The sequence below is a fragment of the Pristiophorus japonicus genome, chromosome 3, assembly GCF_044704955.1.
Source record: "Pristiophorus japonicus isolate sPriJap1 chromosome 3, sPriJap1.hap1, whole genome shotgun sequence".
Taxonomy (NCBI): Eukaryota; Metazoa; Chordata; class Chondrichthyes; family Pristiophoridae; genus Pristiophorus; species Pristiophorus japonicus.
The window spans coordinates 274,543,651-274,559,887 of NC_091979.1; the positions used below are offsets into that span (position 1 = coordinate 274,543,651).

The following is a 16,237-nucleotide window of genomic DNA, read 5'->3' on the forward strand; positions in this document are numbered from 1 at the left end:
GGCAAGTCGCAAAACAGAAAGAGAGGTGCAGGCTGCCTGATGAATGACGCCCAACACTATTACTGTTCTCCCCTCTTTTATTTTCTCCCCAACCTGGGAAGTGGCCCTGAGTCCATGATCGGATGAGCCATGATCGTATTAAATGGCGGAGCAGGCTCGAGGAGCCGTATAGTCTATTTCTTATTTCTTATGTTCTTATTAACCTCCCCGCTCAGTCTCAAGAACCACGAGGCCTTTCCAGCAGGGGGTGTTTAGTAAAATGCTACAGAAGCTTGCAAGTTGGAACTAAATACCTGTTTTGTTAAGTCTGTTTCTTTGTAGGGCTGGCCATTTTCCGCAGCGGGGCAGATCTAGCAACTCTGGTCTAGCTGTAGGGGTTGACTACCACACCAGGTTACAGATGCAGCAAGTTAAGACACTGCTTGCAGCAAAGTTTTGATGTCACACACAACTCCAGATGTCCAGTTAGGCTTGCCCTGTGCTCTGATCACTGCTCCAGTCTGGATACTTCTGTAGGGGTTTACTGCACTACATAATATATCCTCATGTACAGTTATATTTTGAGTAGTATTGCATAACATTCAGCCTAATACAAAGCATGTTGGCATACTCCTCTGAGAATTAAAATGTCACACTGCTGTTCCGCAGTTAGGTTTAAATGTAATACTTAAGGAAACCACAGGGTATGCTACCATGTATCTGACCCATACCTACTGAAAGTACATGATGCTAATCAGTGCCCAGATTGGAAAATCTTATTCAGCAGCATTGCAGTTTCTCAAATTATCCATAACTTGAAAGGTTCAGATCTAGTCCATGACCATTCTCAGTTATCCACCTCTGGGATTCTGCTCTAAAACACTGAAGCATCTGTCTTTGATATCACAAAACCCTTTGATTCTGGCACTCTGTACTCCTAAACAAGTATATTGTCTGCTGCCAAAAGAATGTTCATGGCTACCTAGTTTCCAGAAATCATTCTGTGCTGTAATTGGTGACTTTTTCCATTAACTCAGAATGTTTGGAAAATTTATGGTTAGTTTCTCCATTGTCTCCTCTCCTGCCTCTTTTCGTATTCTGTGATGTAGACTAGCTGGGCCTGGTGACTTTTCTAGTTTTAGTTTCACTATTTTTTTTACGGTACTCTTTTGAATACTTATCTCCAATAGTGGCTCTTCCACATCGTCCTTGGGTCCTCCATTCGTATTCCTTTGTAAAAGCTGATGAAAAATATATATTGAACATCTCTGCCATTCCTTGACTCTCAAGTGCAAGATGACCCCCTTTGTCTTTATGGTCTACCCCTTTCATTGTCCTTATACTTCACATGCACATATAAAATCCCTTACCGTTTCATTAATGTTGTCTGCCAGTCATCTTTAATGTTCCCTTTTAGTTATCATATTTTCTCTTTTTGCATCTTTTTTTCAGCTTTCTTACAAGAAATATGGAGGGATAATGTATCTAGAACACAAATCTCCATTTTTGCTCTAACCTTTCTTGATTTATCCTTGAAACTTTTGTCTTTGTATTTCCTTACACCCAGTCAAAATATTTGCATTGAATGGCGTGAAGTTGCTGGGGCCAAAATTCAGCCCCCCGAAAAGGCCTCTTAACGCCAGAAAGCTACGGAGTCCAGTGGCCGCCGATTAGCGAAATTCACTTTGGTGGATTTTCCGGTGGTTCCCATTTCCGCCCTGCTGCTGCCGACCGGTCCTAAGTGTGTAATCAAAGCGCGCACCGCCAATCTCCCACACCTCCAGTCAAATTCAAAGCTTGAAAATTCTTTGATCTGCCGCACGGTGCCCCCGAAGCTTTTTCTGTCCGTGCACCTTGTTCTCTCTGTGTGGGATATGGCTACACAGCGGCCATTAAATGGGAGGGCCCACTGCCGTGGCCGTCATGTTTTTTTTTGTTGGCCGACTGCCAGCTTGGGCCGACAATTATGCCCCCGGGTTCGGCCGGGCTGCCAACATGCAGCCTGACACCCCCTCTTGGGTGCCAGGCTGCTGGCCCGGCAGAAACCCTCCCAGGTGGCCCAGTGGACTGAAGTTTTAAAATGGCGAAGGCTCTCCTCTTTAAGTGAAGGGGAGAGCCATAGTGACGCACACATGTCATGACATCATCATTGCTCCGCTGATGATTGACAGCAGCGGTGACTCTGTCCCGCCTCCACTTCCGCCCCTCTTGTGGTCGATCTTCTGCTTACCACCCCACTTCCGCCCCCATTATGACCGACTTCCGGTCTGCCTGAAAAAAAATGACAAAGAGCTAAATTTCGCGAGAGAGGCCACCTCATCCAGCGCGTCGTAAAAAAACACTTTAAAAACGGGTCGCTGCACCAGCTTTCCGGCAGTGCTGAATTTCTACCCCACTGTATTTTTGCGGTAAACTAAACACACCAGAGAAAGTTAAAGTCAGATCATTTCAATTCTAAGTTTTATTGACGTACTTAGTGTTCATTGCAATCAACCTTTCTGGTACTGAAAATTAACTTCAGGTTTGAATTGTTGTTGGAGATTTTAAAAATGTAAAAATGTAAACTTATAATTTTTTTTTTAACTTTTCCTTTCTGTCTTTTTTCTCTCTCTTAATCCAGTCTTTCTTTACCTCTCTTAATTTCTCTTTTTGTACCTGATTTGGCGATGAATTCACCCACTCTAATTTACACTTCCTTCTCAGTCCTTGCACTGTTAATTTCACAATGCTTCAATCTGATTGGTTAAGGAGATACAGTTGCTTGCTCTGTTCGCTCAGGCCCCAGATGGCTTTTCTGTCACTGCGCTGTTATCCACTCGCACTTTCAGAAATTCCCATGCAAAAAATGTAAAAAAAAATTTTAAAAATGTGCGAGGGCAAGTCTAACATGTCCTGTTACAGCAAGTTATAGACCGATATGTCATTTTTTTCTCAACCATTTAGTCTGAGCTCAATTGCCTTTCATTCTAATGAAATTAGCGATATTACACATTAAGGCATTTAGTTTAGACTCCTTTCTCTTTATCTGTTTTCAATGTGCACCTAATTAGACAATGGTTGACCATCTCTCAGTGTACTCCTTCTGGCCACTGATCCAAAACCAGATCGAGCGTTGTATCCCTTTTGTTGGGCATGCAACATACTTCTTAAAGGAACAGTCCTGAATGCTTTAAGTACTACTCTTTATTTTGACTGCAAACTTTTAATTTATTCCAGCCTATGTTGATCAAAAAAACTTCCATTTGATTTAACTTCTGGGACAGGAGTGGCTGTACAGGATGGATAGGAGTCACCTGAAACAGGGCTGGGGTCAGTGTTCTCCCTGGGAGATTAACTATAGGGTTGGATTTATGGTAAGGGAGATGGAAGAAACAAGATGAGAGAGTTTTCAGGAATGAAAAAGAGCAAGGGTGTCTGAAAGGGAAAAAACACATGAATGTAATAAAGGACCAATCTGAAGGATTGGGAATTAAATAGTAAGATTGTTAAATAAATTGGAGTCAGGATTGAATGGTAAGCACAAAACATTCAAAACAGATTTGGAAAGTTTGAAGCATTATTAACTATGAAGTGGTATGATGCAATTCTTAAAACAGATGTGGTTTAGTTTTGGGCAAGACTAAGAACTTGATATACCTGATTATAATATTTTCAAAAGAGAGACAGCACGGGGTAGGATAACAATATTACTAAGGCCTTTATCACAGTGTAAGAACATAAGAATACGGGACAGATTGGATAAGGATAGATTTAGGAACAGGGAGGAAATGGTAGAATTCTCATTGTGTATTACAAGCCATCAAACAGTGGAGTGCAGGTGGAGGGGGAGATTTCTGGACAGTTTAACGATCTATAAGAATGGGGTAATAATATTGGATGATTTAACTATCCCAAGGTAGACTGGATAAAGGTTATGTATACAGTCTAAGTGTGGGTGGGAAGCCTGCCAGGAGAGCATTGGAGTAGTCAAGTCTGAAGGTTACAATGGAGCTTCCAGTGACAGGGCGTGAAGAGAAAGAAAAAGAAAGACTTGCATTTATATACCACCTTTCATGACCTTAGGATGTCCCAAAGCACTTTACAGCCAATGAAGTACCTTTGAAGTGTAGTCATTGTTGTAATGTAGGAAATGTGGCAGCCAATTTGTGAAGTAGTGTCAGAAATGGGCAATGTTGTAGAGATGGAGTAAGCTGTCTTTTTGATGGAGAGGATATGGGGTTTAGACTGTTCCCTAGATCAGTATCTTCTTTGTCCAATAGGAAAGAAAGTGGGGCAACTGATTGATGAGAAGACAACAATTGGGAAATAGTGACCTCAACATAGTTTGGCTCAATATGAAAATGGAAAGGATAATGAAGTGTCAAAAATTAAGATACTGGACCAGGCAAAATTCAGTGAGATAAGAAGGAATGTGACCCAAATAAACTGGATCAGCTATGTGGAATCTTAAAATATTTAATGAATAATGTACAAAATAAATATAAATAAGATGAAAATGGGGTGCAGCAATGTATAGAATACCAGCTAAGTACAGATTGAAAATTAAACCTAAACTTAAAATAGAGGCATATTTTAAATTAGGGCAAGCAATAAAATTAATCAAGAGAAATAGAAAGTGTATTGGGGAGGTGAAAAAGGAAATGAGAAAAGCTAAAAGGAATATATAAAAAGATTAGCAGATAATAGTCCTTATTTCCTTTTATATTATAAAACATATATTAGGGCCCGAGTTTGGTCAAACCTAAGTTCCGCCCATGTACCATTGAAAGAACCGCAAAGATCCTGACGGTACTTTTGGCAGACGTTTGGTGGAAAAATGGGAAAAAAAACGCCTGGCGGAAAAAATGGACCTTACATGCCGATTCTGTGCGGCAGCAGGCGGTAGGTCAGATTCTGGCCGGCAATTGCGATCCTCGGCAAAGTAACGGCAAGGACAGAGACGGGCCCAGGGAGGGCGGGGAGAGTGCCAAGAAAACAGTGAGACTGCCAAGAAAATTCGCCGGCAGCCGGCAGTAAGTCCACCAAATTCGGACCTATAAAAACTGAAAGAATAGTTAGCGAGGATAGGATGAGCGGAGAATCTAATTTGGGAGAGTGAAGGTACAGTGAAGATCTTAAGGATCTGAAATTGCCCCCATCCTTAAGGCCCAAGAGAGGCGGTCATGGAGCGGATAGGCCTCACCGACCAGGGACAAATGCATGGGCCGACCCATCCGAAATTGCCCCTGTGCCGGGAGCGGCAGGAACGGATTTCCGCGCCGCCCGTGCTGCCGCCTGTCAGGCACGTGCCGACCCCTTTCTGCCGGTCGGTGGCACCGGCGGCTGTGTGTGGCTGGGTGGCACGTCCGCCCTTAAAGGGGAGGGTGCGCTGCCGCAGTGGCCATGTTATTTACATTGTCGACTGACTGCGAGGTCGGCCCGACAATAGTGGCCACGGGTTCAGCCGCGCCACCAGCAGACAGCCTGCTACCCCATCTTGGGTACCGGGCCACTGGCTCGGCCGGAACCCCACCTGGTGGCCCAGTAGGTCTAACTAAACTAATTGCAGAGTTAGCAGTGGCCCTCCCCTTTAACTGAAGGGGAGGGACGTTATGACATGTCAGCGCGCCACGGCACATGCTGATGACTCGGAGCGACGGCCTCCCCTCTCCAAAGGCACTTCCGCCCCTCAACACCATCCCAACCGGAAATAAAAGCCAAAGAGCTGAATATCGGTCCAATCTCTGCCCCATGGATTGGGGCGGAGAAAACACGACTGAATCGGTGAGTGCGTCTACTTTTTGGTCGGGGGGGGCAATTTCGGCCCTTAAATGTTTTACATGTTTTTCCAAATGCTGGAAATAAGAATGTAGGTGTACTAGAGGAGAGTGTGGAACAACTATTTGAGATAACTGTAGAAAGGAATTGGTTATGGACCCAATTAACCAAACTCAATGTTACCAGGTCCTGATCACATGCACCTGTAGCTGTTGAAGGAAGTCAGAGAAGAGATGGCAAATCAACTGATCACAATTTTTCAAGCCTCCTTAATTATCCAAATTGAGCTCGGGGTATAGAGGGTAGTCAACACAATAACCCTCCAGAATTGAGAGAATGATTGATCAGGTCATTATAGATCAGTTAGTCCAACGTCATTTGTGGACAGATTCTTAGAATCCATAATTTGAGATCAAATTAGTGAGCATTTAGAGATGCATGGGTTAGTAAAGGACAACTAGCATGGCGTTGTTAAAGGCAAGTTGTATTTCACAAGTTAGAATTTTTTGAATTGTCTGTAGATAACGGGAATGCAGTAAATTTATTGTATATGTATTTTCAGAAGGTATTTGATAAAGTGTGCCTCAGGAGGTTTGTTGCAAACATTCAGAAAATATAGCAGAATGGATAGAAAGTCAGTTGGCGAGCAGGAAACAAAGGGTTAGGTTTAACTAAGTCAAGCAAGGCATGTTGTGTATTAACACAGTGCAGGTGCTGGAAGTACAGGTGTGGTAAGATATTGCATGAACAGCATTACATCTATTTGCATGCAACGGTTGGGAGGGGTGGGGGGGGGAAATTGTGCTGATGGCAGAATTGAGTCATTTATAGACCAAGGATTACTACAGTGAGCAAGCCGTTCCTGGAATAACTTATTTGTTCTGTCCAAGCAGTGTGACTTTTCTTCCTCTAATGCTGTAAGAGATAGCTAAATTTGAAACACCTTTTGTCTTTCCTGGAGGTGGTTTGATTTCAGGTAGCCCAGACCGAACACTGGATCTGCAGCTGGTCCAGTGTGCCAATGTAAATCATGCATGTGTGAGACAAGTGATGCTGGTGAGGTGTGACATACATACAATTAGTCTTCACAAGATCTATGATCTCTGATCTTTCTTTAAATGTCCCCCCCCAACTCCCCACCAATTACTGGGCTGTAAAATTGAATTATGGCTAAGTTTGCCAACCCTCAAGGATTACCCTGGAGTCTCCTGTAATTAAAGATTAATCTCCTGGACACTTTTGCGAGCAATCCAAGAGAAAAATTATTGGTCCTTTCAACATTTTTGTTTATTACTTATTAAAAAAAATATTGGAGATGGAAAAAGACTGTTTGACTGGGCAGGAAGATTGAAGGTGAGAGGTCATGTGATACAATCTCCAGGAATACAGCCAACCAGAGTTGGCAACCCTAAATATGGCAGCTTAGTGGTGCTGAAGATTGGTGCACCAGAATGCAGTGCCACGAAAAAGCAGGCTGGGAGTTTGCATTTGTGGTTCTTACAGAAGGTATCCTACTTTGACTGTGAAGAACAGGCACTTCCTACAGGGTGGTAAACCAAGTGACAACAATGTGCCCACGCAAGCACTGCCCAGTGCTCATCAAGTGGCTGGCATCGTCGGAGGTCTGGTTGCACATCTGTCCTGTTGGCCAAGAAATTGTACAGTGAAAGGTGGTGCAAAATGGGCACAGCATTTGTTTTCCAAATGGAATTGATTGTGTAATTATGCAAGTGGCGTGATGCCTATTCTTCAATGTCACCTCAACTCTTCCAATATGTTGCTGACTGGTAATCCATTCCAGACTCTCTTATCTGATATTTGGTAACGGTATGTACAGATGATGCTGCTTGTAAGACAATATGTTAGTCTGAGATTTAACTGTTTAAGGAAGTATGAAGAGACTTTATTATGCTCTAGATAGTATCAATTTGTGGTTCCCTTTACCATCTGGCTGGCTTTCTCGAAACTGTCACTTTCTGCTATTTTTTGTTGTTGAACCAAACCGGCAGCTCTTCACCACTCAGTGTCTACACAGTTTCAGTGCACTGGAGTGGTGCAACGAAGTCAGCAGTGTGCTCAAAGTAATGAGTATTTTCTGTACAATCTGTTGTAGATTACGATGTACAAAAATTTGTATTGTTGTCGTAAGTTCTCGCGTGTGGTATTCAGCTAAAGGAGGAGGTTGAATTCTATTTCTAAGGCTTCATTCCATAAAGGATAAGTATATTTCCATGATTTTGTGAAATTGCCCTCACTAACAGTTCTGCTCAATAATTAGGGCTAGATTTTCTGCCCATTTACTGTGAATGGGAGGAATTGTATTTTGAACGTCTTTGGTTTTTTTTAAAACTGGAGAATGAAACTTGTAACGTTTTAGCATCTGAGGTGCAAGGTAAAGGCTCTGTTAAGTATCACTTATACAGCAGTGTCTAGATCTCAAACACTAGCAGTGTACTATACTGGGACAGGTTCAATCTCTCTTATCCGGGACTCCCTTATCCGACACCACCTCTCATTTGGGACTATTCCCGGCCACCGGGTGGTGCATGCGCAGAACGCGGCCGATGAAAATCCTCACAAAATATCAATGTTAAAAAAAAAACTTGGCCATTTACACTTGCAAGGCACATTTCAATCTCAACAGACCCACAATAAATTTACCCAACTTCGGAGCTGACACCTCAGGGTCTGCCGGCCTGCTGACACCTCTGGGCCTGTTGGGCCCGCCGACACCTTGGGGGGCCCCCCCAGGACCGCCGACAGCTCTTGGCACCCCCGGCCTGTTGACACCTTGGGGGCCCCGGCCTGCTGACACCTTAAGGCCCTCCCACCGACACCTTGGGCCCCCACCCCCCCGGCCTGCTGACACCTCAGGGCCTGCCGGCCCGCTGACTCCATTGACTCACCTTCCTTTTGCGCGGTGCTGGCTCCTCAACCAGCAGTGAATGTGTGAGGTGTTGATCAGCATCGTCCCCCTGCGCTGTGCCCAGGGCTGGTGTAAGGGTCGGTGGGGAAGGGGACAAGGAACCGCCACTCCAGCACGAGCTCCAGTTGCTGCTGGTCCCACTCCCGGAGTGGTTCCTGGAGTCTCCCTACACTGGTACAGGGACAAATCAAACAGGAAGATTCACTTTCACCCTGTCTAACCCATTGTGCACAGTAGAGCCAAGTGTGAACAATGTGTGGCTTGAGGCTGGGAGTGGGTTGCAAACACATGACCTCCCCTCATCCGGCAAAATCCCTTATTCGGCACTGGCCAAGTTCCGAGGGTGCCGGATAAGGAAGGTTCAACCTGTAGCAATGGCTGAAATTAATTCACAAAGCTTTGGATCCTGCACACTGCTGTCTGTCCTTCACGGAATAGGCATGCAATGCTCTTGCTTTCTGCCACATCAGACTAAGGGCTAGAAATTCCATAATTAGCGCTATGACCGGTTTTTGGGCGATAATCGGGGCTTTTGATTTTTTTTTTTAGCGCCGGAATACCGCTATGGCTGGAGGCCGCGAAATTTGACAAACGGTGACCAGCGGTAGCGGTAAAATCCGGCCTTGCACGACTGCATTTGTGCACCAGAGCCGAATTCAGTGATCTGAAAAAAAAAACGGACCTTCTGTGCATGCGCAATTTTTTTTTCGGTGATTTTTTTTCTTTCAATCTTTTTTTTCCCCGCGATTCTGGTCAGTATCAGGGTGCACCCGCGCATGTGCATACACCCAGGTCTCAATCTGCCATTTTTCACAGACAAGAGAAGTTGCAGCAGGATGATCATAGTAGGCAGAGGGCCAGGACATTTAGTTTTGATGCCAGTGAGGCATTGATAACAGCAATTGAGAGTAGATGGGGGAGAGTTTAATAGGAGGGGTTGAACTAAACCCCCGCCCGCCCCACCCCCCCTCCTCCCCCAGCCGTTATAAGGAGAATTTGGTCCTGTGTTGCTGAGAAGGTCTCCTCAGTAGATGACATTTCCAGGGACCACCATCAATGTAGGAAAAGGTGGAATGACCATTGCAGGTTCGTGAGAGTAAGTGATATTTTAATTCATGCACTCCTTGATTACTTAAATTGTAAATCTGACACATGTTGCTGTAGGTAGGGTTAGTGTTGCACCTTATTTGCCATGAATGATTGTTACACATTGTTACACTGCTTTTTGACATCTTAAAAGATGTTTCTGCACTTCGATGTTTTCCTTATGAACCATGTGCAACTACCAGGGCCATTAAACAGACGGCTATATTAAATGCACATAGTAAGGTATAAATGTTTTGACGGTTGTGTGTGCCTCAAGAGCAGAAGGGCCCACTGGTAACCATTCCTAAGGCCCAATCCTGGCCATGACTTGCATCAATTTTTTTGGAGTGAGTTATTTTTTCTGGCGCAAGTTTAAAAAATGCCATTTCCCCCAAAAAATTTGCTCCAGAGTAAGCCAGTTTTTTTTTAGGTCCGTTTTTTTTTCAAAAGGGGTCGTTCCCAGACACTTATGCCAGTTTTGGCCATTTATGTCACTTTGGCCAGCAAAAACTTACTCCAAATCGACTTAGGTCAGCGTATGTGGCCAGCTCTGAAAAACCTTGCGGGCAGTGAAGAAAAAGCAGCGCACATTCCGCAGACATTAGGGTAGGGATTGGGGAGGGAAGGGAACTGGAGAGGACCTCAACAACCAAGCACCGAACATTGCATGGAAAAGCTCAAACAATTAAAATACTAATAAAAATTAAGTAAGTCCTACCGGAAAAATGCGAGCTACTGGCCGCGATGTCACGGGGGTGGGGGCGGGGGGGGCAGGAGCCATAGAGAGAAAGAGAGATGCTGGTATACAAAACACTCTTTCTCTCCTCCCCCCCGCCCCCCCCCCCAAAATACTCTTTCTCCCCGCCCCCCCCCCCCCCCCACCAAAACTCTCCTCCTCCCCCCCCCCCCCTGCCTCCCCCCACCAGTCAAAAGTCTCAAGCACAGCCACACAAGCACAGCCACTAAATAAAAAATAAAAGCGAAGTCCTACCTGCCCGGGAACTCAGCGGGATGGCCGGCCGGTGTGGGAGCCCACTCGGCCACTGATAGGGTGCGGCGAGATCAGGCGACCCTTCGGCCTGGGATAGGGGCTGTGAGCATCGGGTCCTGTTCACAGCCCACCACAGGACACGCTGGGAGGGCAGGAGCATGCCCGCAGGTGCCGGCAGTGCTTTCTGCGCTGGCTTGTTGCTTTCCCCCCTGCCCCACCACGACTCTGGGGACTCCGAAGAGCGGCCAGGATGGGGCCCCTTTTTTCTAGCATCCCTTCCAGCGTGCAAAGTCGGTGCGCTTTAGGTCAGTACATTGAAAAAACTGCTTGGGCAATGTTGAGCCCATATTGTCACTTTTGCCGGAAAAGTTGTCCCACAATCACCGCAAGCAGCGACGCACAGGTGGTGGTCTGCCCCAAACGCATCCCTTAACAGACCTGGAAGAGCGAGTGGCTGGTCTAATTGGTGCCTCCAGGAGGTCAGCTACCCATGCGGAGGCTGCGCTCATGTTCCGAACTGACGGTAAGTCCTGCAAAATCCTGGGCTGGGTTGGGGCAATGTCATGCGGTGTCTGTGGACTAGGATTGGGGCAATGTGATGCAGTGTCTGTGGGCTGGGATTAGGGCAATGTGATGCAGTGTCTGTGGGCTGGGATTAGGGCAATGTGATGCAGTGTCTGTGGGCTAGTGTTGGGGCAATGTGATGCAGTGTCTGTGGGCTAGTGTTGGGGCAATGTGATGCAGTGTCTGTGGGCTGGGATTAGGGCAATGTGATGCAGTGTCTGTGGGCTAGTGTTGGGGCAATGTGATGCAGTGTCTGTGGGCTAGTGTTGGGGCAATGTGATGCAGTGTCTATGGGCTAGTGTTGGGGCAATGTGATGCAGTGTGTATGGGCTAGTGTTGGGGCAATGTGATGTAATGTCTGTGGGCTAGGATTGGGGCAATGTGATGCAGTGTCTGTGGACTAGGATTGGGGCAATGTGATGCAGTGTCTGTGGACTAGGATTGGGGCAATGTGATGTAATGTCTGTGGGCTAGGATTGGGGCAATGTGATGCAGTGTCTGTGGACTAGGATTGGGGCAATGTGATGCAGTGTCTGTGGACTAGGATTGGGGCAATGTGATGCAGTGTCTGTGGACTAGGATTGGGGCAATGTGATGTAATGTCTGTGGGCTAGTGTTGGGGCAATATGATGCAGTGTCTCTGGACTACATATAATGGAGGAGCGGCGGTCCTTCAAAAGCCTGTGTTATGTGACCTTACTCATATCACCCTGCCCCCTCCCCTGCTGCTAACCACTCGTCTGTTGTTTTCTATTTTGCAGATGAAGATTCTGAGGCGCCACATCATCCTATGCAAGCTTCCACCTCAGCCCATCGTGTGTGGGTCGAGGAGGAAGATGAGGGCCGTGCTGAAGACCCTCCATGGGAGCAACAACATCATGAAGCAGGGAGGGATGGAGTGGGTATAGGGGGTGATGCAGTCAGCATGTCTTTTAGCTGCGGCCACAAGTTCCTCGGAGGAAGCCACATTCACAGGTTTTGTCCCATCCGAGGCAGCAGGTCCAAGTCGTGTCGAGCCACACGCCCTCGGGTTGAACCCGTATGCCGTCTCTTCGGAGGTTGAGTCGCCAAAGCCGGTCTGCTGAAAGATGGGCAGACGCACACCTGGTATGATGGGACTGTCAAGGGAGACGTCGAACTCGGTTGAGTGCTCCTCCAGGCCCTGGGTGGCATTTCCGGCAACATTGTGGTACAATCTACGATACAATCCGCGGACATGTCGCAGATTGCAGCTGTGATCCGGGAGAACACCGAGGCTCAGTGCCCTGCAACAATTGATGGTCTCGACTTTTGGCACTGCAGTCCCCTGTGTCAAACCACCCAGACCGACAGCACCTGTGAGTGGGCAGGCCGAGCAAGAGCCTTTCGACTCAGAAGCCGGGCCTTCCATACCCCGAGCTTCTCCAGGGGGTCCAGTGGCGTCGTCATTGTCTCTCCCCCAACAACAGCAGCGCTCTGCGTGCCTTGCTGCACACCGTCGGTCCCAATGCATATAGGGGTAGGGGTAAGAAGTGGAGGGGGAGGGGGATTGGGGGGGTTAAGATCGGGGGGGAAAGGTGGCCACAGTTAAAAGATGTTCGGTGCAGGGGTTGTTGCTGTTTTGCTGTAGTTTTGCTGTTTCCATTATTTTAGAAAAGTTTTAAAAGTGTTACAAATTGTGTTCAAGTTCAAGTTCCTTCTTGTGCAGTGTCGCATTTGTAGAAAAAGAGTGGGAATAGTCACGTGGTGGGATAGAGTGGGCAGGCAATGGTGAAACGTGCCTTTCACTGTTCAAGCAAAGCATTGATTTCTGAGCTGTTGACGCAAGACGTTTGCAGTGGCGAAAGCTCCACGAGGCCTCCCCCATGGGGGTGGTGGGATGGGTTCATCCCCAGGCTCCTCATCCTCCTCCTCCTCCTTGTGGTCCTCTTCCTCTCCCCCCCCCCCCCCCATACCCCACTCCCCCCTCTCCCCTAAGGGGGTCCTGCAGTCCTCAGTGGCAAATCCTGTCCCCTCATGATGTCTAAGTTGTGTAGCATGCAGCACACCACACTGAACTCAGAGACCTGCTGAGGGGAGTATGGCAGGCTGCCTCCAGAGTGGTCCAGACATCGGAAGCGCTGCTTGAGTACTGCAATTGTCTGTTCGACGATGTTGCGTGTGGCTATATGGCTGTCATTATAGTGATGCTCGGTTTCTGTCTGAGGGTTCCGAAGGGGGGTCATGAGCCAGGTGGCGAGGCCGTAACCTTTGTTCCCCAGCATCCAGCTCTAGCCTTGTGGCTGGCGCTCAAACAGGTCAGAGACACTGCTCTCACACAAGATGAAAGCATCATGGATGCTCCCTGGAAACTGGGCATTTACTGCCATGATGCGCTGAGTATTTTCACAAACGATCTGTATGTTCAGGGAGCGGAATCCCTTTCGGTTTCGGTAAACCACTGGCTCCTCTAAAGGTGCTCGCAGGGCAATGTGCGTACAGTCAATGGCACCCTGAATCTTGGGGAAGCCAGCAATTCATGCAAAACCCCACAGCCCTCTCATTCTGTGCCTCCTTGGTCATTGGGAACTTTATAAAGTCCATCCTGCGTGCATACAGTGCAGTAGTCACCTGGCGAATGCAGCTACTTGTAGTGAACTGCGAGATGCAGCATATGTCCCCTGCTGATGCCTGAATGGAGCCGAAGGCAAGTGCCGCAGTCACCTTCACCTCAACGGGCAGTGCAGTCCTGATGCTGCTGAAAGACTGTAGGTCTGCCTTTATCCGCTGGCATATCTCTGTGACCACCTCTTTTCAGAAGCACAGCTTTTGAACGCACCGTGCGTCAGACAGCTGCAGGTATGAGCACTGTTTCCTGTAAACTCGTGGAGGGTAAGACCTCCTCCCCATACATCTGCGAGCTCTGTGATTACGTTCAAAATGCTCTTGAATAAGCCGCCTTCCAGCTCGATGCTGCATAGAAAAAGCAGCCAGCAATAATGGCAGAGATATTATAGCCCCCATTTTAAATGTCCTCACATGTCCTCAAATACACTTAAAAACGAACTATAAACTCACAAAAACCTCACTCTGTAAAACACAACCTTCCCTCCAAATCCTTTTATGCACTGAACTTCTACTCCGTTTTTCAAGATGGTGTCATTAGCGCCGAGTGCATCGTGGATCCGAGCAGGTACGACGTGATTTTTTCCGGCGTGTTTTTGGGTGGGCGGAAAAAATGGCAGTATCGGCGAATTTCGCGCCCACGCGATAGCGGAGCGTTGCACGCCAATTGACGTCATAAAAACAGGCGGGCGGTATTTTTTAGCGCCGCGGCAAAACTGCTGCCGAACTTTTCACTCAGGCGCTAAATTTTGTATGCCGCGTTTACCACCCAAAAAAAATCACCCTTTTCCACCCCGCAGCAGTAAAATGGCGGTAAATGGGCGCAATCCTGCCAAATTTCTAGCCCTAAGGATTGACCATGTCAGGAAACTGGAAACAAATTCTTTAAAAATAAAGTGACAGAGATGCTAAACCTGCACTATCACTTGCCTTTTCAATGCAATAGTTGCTTCCACCAACAAACACCTGGCATAGTGCTCAATGTGAAACCTCATTTTGTTTGTGTACTTTCATTTCCCTTGCCCTCTGCCTTGCCTTTAGATTTTGCCACATCAAACAGCTAGCTCAGGCTGAGCGAACATGCAGACGAGTTGCCCCAGACCTTCGTCGTATGTTGAGAATTTTTTTTAATTGCAGATGGCATATAATAGCAGTGTGTCGGAGCACTGGAAGGCAGCAATATTGATGTAGATTTGTGCTTGCGATTTCATCACGTTGCTGAGTTCCCAATTTCTTTCAGTTGCTGTAGAAAAAGGTCGATTGGAGAGCAGCTGCTTCCCTGTTCTGGGGGGAAGAGAGGGAAGGAAGAGGAAAAATCGGAAGAGTCTTCTTAGAGCTGCTCTTGCCTGGCTTCTAGTAGCTGACTCAGAGCCATATTGGCGTAATCCTGGGAGAAAGATCTCGCAACACTTGCTACATAGTCTAGGGATAGTAACATTTCATTTGTAGGTAGAGTTCATTTCCTCATGAACAAATGAAAATAAATAATGGTATTTGGTGTAAAACTGTCTTTGGCAAATTATGCCTTTACCATGCATAACTGTGATCTACCTCCACCAACAAGTATAGCCCATTTTGAATGCTGAATATAATATATGATTAACCATATAAGCCTAATGGGTCATTTTTGAAGGGATGTAAAGTCAATGAATTATTTTTCTGTGACTTTATTTGCAGACCCTGTGATGAACAACACCCTGCAGTGAAAGCAGATGGATGTGTGGACAATTTAGCACAAGCAGTCAAAATCCTTCTCGAACATCGACACTAGTAACTTGAACACTGGTATCCAAGAAACATCTGATGATGATTAAAGAATGTGAAGTCATTAGATATTTACAAATTCATTTACTCTCTGGCTGTTAAAATGGGGAGTAACCCTTAAGGCTACATGGCCTCTCAGAATTAGCACTGCTCTTTAGGTGAATGTTACAAAGCAGTAAATACTGGATTAAAGAATTGTTGTAAGTTGGTTTACTATTCACACAAACCTAAATGATGTACTTATGTACAGTTATGTAGATACTAATAATATCAAGTTACCTGTAAATCATACCGCGATACTCTGAATAAACATAATTTAAATCCAACATTCAAGTTTGTCATTTCAGAATTTTCTCTCATACTGAACATTACCTAGAGCTCACCATGATCAGGTCAAATGATAAAAGTAATGAGAAGGTATAAATGTTATTTGGAAGATTTCTATTCTACTGTGGTATCATGAGCTCAGTGACAGTGGATGACGCAGGGTCATTTCACTTTTGGATCTGAGTTTGAGTTGTGCCGAGCTAGTGAGCATAACTAGAAGCCCTCTCTAAAGGTTGATACGTGATAGAGAACAGAACCAC

At 46.3% G+C, this 16,237-nt stretch overlaps 1 protein-coding gene across 2 annotated transcripts in view; it reads left to right on the top strand.

Moving 5' to 3' along the window:
- Nucleotides 1-15,976, top strand: part of lhpp (phospholysine phosphohistidine inorganic pyrophosphate phosphatase) — a 180,035-nt gene extending 164,059 nt beyond the window's left edge. Inside the window, exon 7 of one of the 2 annotated variants that reach the window (XM_070875013.1) lies at nucleotides 15,564-15,976. In XM_070875013.1, the coding sequence (XP_070731114.1) occupies nucleotides 15,564-15,657 (94 nt within the window). In that variant the 3' untranslated portion in view covers nucleotides 15,658-15,976. The remainder of the gene's footprint in view (nucleotides 1-15,563) is intronic. The other variant, XM_070875015.1, reaches the window with a different exon arrangement.
- Nucleotides 15,977-16,237: the final 261 nt, after the last annotated feature.